The sequence below is a fragment of the Limulus polyphemus genome, unplaced genomic scaffold, assembly GCF_000517525.1.
Source record: "Limulus polyphemus unplaced genomic scaffold, Limulus_polyphemus-2.1.2 Scaffold1266, whole genome shotgun sequence".
Taxonomy (NCBI): domain Eukaryota; kingdom Metazoa; phylum Arthropoda; class Merostomata; order Xiphosura; family Limulidae; genus Limulus; species Limulus polyphemus.
The window spans coordinates 175,639-181,221 of NW_013666876.1; the positions used below are offsets into that span (position 1 = coordinate 175,639).

The 5,583-nt window shown below is 29.3% G+C and overlaps 1 protein-coding gene across 1 annotated transcript in view; it reads left to right on the top strand.

The window, feature by feature from the left end:
- The window catches only part of LOC106462844 (COP9 signalosome complex subunit 2-like), an 82,234-nt gene that overhangs the window by 67,895 nt on the left and 8,756 nt on the right, over nt 1-5,583 (top strand). Inside the window, exon 12 of the mRNA XM_022390239.1 lies at nt 1,892-1,974. Coding sequence (XP_022245947.1) covers nt 1,892-1,974 — 83 coding nt within the window. The remainder of the gene's footprint in view (nt 1-1,891; nt 1,975-5,583) is intronic.

Consider the following 5,583-nt stretch of genomic DNA (forward strand, 5'->3'; position numbering starts at 1 on the left):
CAAACATAATAATAAAAATGTTCATTGTGATAAATGAAATAATAATTTGATCTAAGTAAGAGTTTATTTTCTTTCCAATTTTTAAAAAAATCCTTACGTTATAGAAAAAAATGAATATTATTTTTTAAATCTGCATAGCTGAATAATGGAAAATCCATTATTAAAACCAAAACAACTTTTATGAAGTTTAAATTCACAGGCCTGTGTAATCACTCAAAGTCCATGACCACCCAAAAATCTCTGAAGTAGCAAGTCTTGCTAACTCTCATGATATTGTGTAAATAGATTCATGACCCATTGTTCCCCATTACCCATATCTGTATGTGAATCTGGCATAAAAATAGTTCAAGTGAAAAAAATTGTACTTGTATGTACATTATACATACAAAAATATATCTTTTATGTAACAGAAGTATTCTTACACATTCATAAATATCAAAAGCAATATGTTTGTAAAATTGTATTATATAGTGCTTTAGTTTGTTTATAATCACCAGGAGTCTAGATACTTAGGCAATACTTGTATGTCATTATGAGGTCGTTTTGTAAGTCATTTCATCTTGATAATCTGGTACTTTGGTTAACTGATTAACAGAGCTAGGCGAATCACTCAGCCCAAGTTCCAGCTTAGCAATCACAGTATTTTCCTAAGTTGCTTTTACTAATCACAACAATAAAATAAGTAAGCAATCGTGGATGATGTTATTTCCACCCCAGTAATTAGCTGCAAATGAAAAAAAGTGGTTTGAGAATAATAAACCCATTGACACTAATGATAATTTACAGCCTATTTCTGAGCCCATTGATTATTTGAAAAATGTGGCAGCTGAAGAGATTGGGTCGATTTATCATTTTATATGGGGACATTGTTTCTTCAAATTCATCTAATAAGCATAGTAGGACCAATCTAAATGGCACAGTGAATACAAATAGTTTATTCTTCATAAGGGTAGTGGAATGTGATGTCACATATGTGTTGACAATCATGGAAAATCACATTAAATATTTGTCATTGGTTGTTTCAACTATTAGGGAAATGTACTTATACAGTACTAGATATGTAAAGAACAATATTACCCAGTAGTGTAGAAATTCCATCACCTCATATTATACATATTCCAAAAGCTACAGTAGATAACAATGTAACTTGAAATTAGAGAAGGCTGTTATAGTTTTATATAAAACTGCCAGAAACTATTCATATTTAACACAATCTCAGTTATGGTACACAACACAAAGCCATACATAATGTTAATGAATAATAAGTATTGCTTTCTATCAAGCAAATATTTAATATCAAACAACTGACAGACAACTAAGAAAACTTAAAATTATGCTGGTGTTTTTTTGTGGGTTTTTTTTTTGTACCTCACTGTAATGTACATTTAGTTGTTTATGCGAGTGTTATATAATGAGAAAAACAACAACAATACAATGTGACTGTATAATGTCATATAAAGGAACTTCGGGTTCTGTTAAAGAAATATTACTTGAGAACATTTTTTATTTGTACGAGTATCATGTTTAAATCATTCTTGTAGGTATGAACTTCAGTTTACTTTTTTACCAGATCTAACGTGAGCTTCATTTCATGTTTAATTAAGACCAAATGAGAGCCACAAACATGGTATTAAATATATTATATAGTGTGTGAACTTTTCATATTTCTTTACATATTCATTTGAAAAATCTACAGGAACGCTAGTATTGAAATGTCATCTTCTAAGAAGCTGAAATTATAAAGAAACGCTTGTTTTATTTTGAAGTTAGAAGAAATAAAATTAACAAATTATGTTGCTTTTCTGTTATTTTTTGTTTACTCATCTTATACAAATCCAGATTTTATTTTCAGAATATTTTACTTTGTGTAAATTTTGTTTTTGTTTTGTAGATTTGCTCAGAAATATTCGAACTCAGGTCTTAATCAAGTTAATCAAGCCATATACCAGGATACACGTACCTTTTATTTCTAAGGTGAGAAAATTAAACTTCCTCAGTTAAAAGCGAGTCCACCTATATATTACACTTTATATAAACTCTTTTAAAGTGGGAAAATATTCAAATTCTAAGGAAGTTTGTCAGTCATATGTTAGAAATGTTCGGCTTAAATAGTTAAATTTATTAATTCACAGAATTGAATACATAATATACATGTATTTTATCTCCAACTGAGAAAGATTATGGTAACGTTAAGTACACCTATATATTCACTTAAATATATGTACTCCATACATTGATGGTAAAGCAGTTAAAAACTTGAAAGGTTTAAATGGGGGCTCTACCCGGCTGTTCCAACTTTCAAATGCAATTACTTTACCATAGGTTTGACTTAAAAGTCTGTTCAATGCTTATTGTAAAAATTATTGTTGCTACTTTATATTCAGCTATTATTTTGAGCTTATAAGTTTCTTTATATTGAGATTTAACATTGTATTTGCTAAAAACAAAATATACTTAGGTTTTAATAAAAGAAAAATGGAAAATATATTACTTAAAAATAGAAAATTTCATTTTGCGCACGTACGGAAATTACATTTTAAATAGGTTCTGTATCTCTTAAAAGAGAGAATCACAACTTGAGACCATAAATAAATCAGGTTAAATAATAGTATAGTAATGCCCACCAACTAAGAGGAAAGAAATTTGACTTCTAAAGTTAAGTTTATAATGAAGTTATACACTGAGTTAAAACTTTAAAAAAATAGCTTTGATTTTGAAAGCTAGAGAATGGAGTTTGAAATATTTTTATGGCTTTTTTTCATGAGATAAACACTAGTGTTCGTCATTAATCTTTTTGTTCAAACATTGTAGATATCTTAAAGAAAAGCGACAGGGGGAACAAGTGAGATTTCGTTGAATTGGCATTGCATTTTAGATTTTTAATTAGTATCCTATGTTTGCAAAGTAACTGCAAAAAAGGTATTGCTAAAACTAATTTTCTTCATAAATAACAGATTGAGTCAATCGAGAATCATAAATTTTGTAAAAAAATTGGTTAAAATGGTGAAAATAATATGTGATATGTGACATCATTAATACATGTATATGCATGATATTTGTTATGTTTTATAATATTATGGTACAATCACTTAATTGACTAGCATTCACTAAGAATTGTTTTGCAAAATTTTGTTTTTGTCTCTGTAACTGACTTGTGTTCATACAAATGGAATACTTTTATAAGGCTCAAAAACATTTAACTCTGAGTCAAGAAACATTCTTACCTTTTTAATTTATCAGCCACTGGGTTAAAACAATCTCAGTTTTTCTTACAAAAAGAAATAGATACTTTACTTCTAATGTCAATTATTGTTTTCAGAACTTTACAATAACAGTAAATATTTTTGTAAACAGTTGTTTTACTTATGGTTCACTGAAAAAACATCAACTTAAAATATGTAACTAATTAATGTACAGTTATAACTCATACAGTCAGATTTGATTCTTTGTGAAACAATTTAGAATTTGTACAAGAACAGTTTTGGGTTTTAGGGACACGTTATTTTCAGAGGTTAAAGGTCTAAAGGATAATCAATAATTCTTTCATTTTTTTAAAATATTATCATCGAGTTCTTTAAGTTCCAGAACTTTTGTTACAGTCGAACATTAATTTCACGAGGTATAAGCATATTTTCAGTTTTGATTACTACAAAACAAGTGCATACAGGAGCAACGTGTGAGGATAATGTTAGTCACAAATATGTATTATTATGTTATTACTTTGCTGTGAAACCTCAAAGTGGGTTACATGAAATGTGTTGATTTCCTACTTGTGTCTGTGTTTATGTATGGCTCTATAATGGTATCTGGGGCTAACATGAAAAGTTGTCACTTGAGGCAACTTCCAACAAAAGTCAGCGAAGCATGTCAACTTAAGTTTTAAATAGATTTTTTTTTATTTCTGCCTTTAAAAAAATATTGGTACCCCTTAAACATTTGTAATTATTAAAACAAACATTTCTTTTAGTTTAAAAACTTAATTGAATATCATATTTTCTTTATTATGGATTTTTGTCAGATATTAATTATGCCTATTGTTCTGAGAAATTTTTTATGCACTTTTACATAATTTATGTGGTGTATTTGCACGTCTATTTTTTTTCTTTTGCTAGTACCATTCTTAAACTAAAGTCATGATATTATCAGACCTTTCAGAAATATTTTTATACTTCCAGCATTTTCTACCCTAAGTTGATTATTAAAACTTTGAGGTCTTGTAATGTTTGGATTTTTATTTATCTCTACTAATACTAAAGAAAAACTGGTGTTATGAGAATACATATTTTTATCTTTAGAGTGTGGCACTTTTAGTTGGTTATTATAACTGAGTACCATTCAGATAATGAGTGTATATGTGTGAATAACTTATGCTCAATGTGTTTTTAGTATTATGGTTTTTGTAGTTTCTGTAGAGATTAACAAGTGGTTCTGATGTTAAAATGTGTATACTCTTTGCTCTTTGTGTGACCTTTTTAACATGGAAGGAAAGCTGACATGTTCTTGCAAGTGCTTATAAATGAAAACTCTTGACTTGAAGAAGACAGAAATAGCTTAAAATACCAATAAACAATAAAGGTGTTGAGTGGTAGAAACATAACTTACACTCGTATCCCAGGTCTACACTAATAAAGGTGAAATTTCTTTTCTTCACCAAAACTTGAACTTCAGTGAAGAAAAGATGAAGCAGAGGCCTAATCTATTCTTTGATTCTCTACTTCTGATGCAACATACTAATTTCTTGAGATTCATGGCTTGTCAGTACTTCTTAGAATAGTGAAGCAATTAAATGAAGTAGGCCTGATGTAGTGGTGGAACATAAGCAATTTGTTTGGTTCAGATGTATGGTCCTTAACTAACCACTACATTTTTTTTTTCAAGAAAAGAAATTAACAAATAAATAACTAGTTAGTCCACTGAATAATAATGGATAATTAATTGTTACTGTATGTCACATGTTATCCAAACACCTAAAATATTTTAGGTTATTATTGGTGAGTAAAGGACCATACATCTAAAACAAACAAATTTAAAGTTTATTTCTGTAGGGGTCCAAGTACACAGGACACTGTGTGATTGGGAGACTTGACAGTTGCACCTGTGAGTGTTATTATTGATATTTGTTCAAGTGTTTTTTAGATCAGATGATACCCACAGATGGAATTTAATGTAGATAAAGTCCAGGTGTTTTCTAGATCAGATGATACCCATGCATAAAGTTCAGGAGTTTTCTAGATCAGATGATACCCATAGATGGAATTTAATGTAGATAAAGTTCAGGAGTTTTCTAGATCAGATGATACCCATAGATGGAATTTAATGTAGATAAAGTTCAGGTGTTTTCTAGATCAGATGATACCCATGCATGGAATTTAATGTAGATAAAGTTCAGGAGTTTTCTAGATCAGATGATACCCATAGATGGAATTTAATGTAGATAAAGTTCAGGAGTTTTCTAGATCAGATGATACCCATGCATGGAATTTAATGTAGATAAAGTCCAGGTGTTTTCTAGATCAGATGATACCCATGCATGGAATTTAATGTAGATAAAGTCCAGGTGTTTTCTAGATCAGATGATGCCCA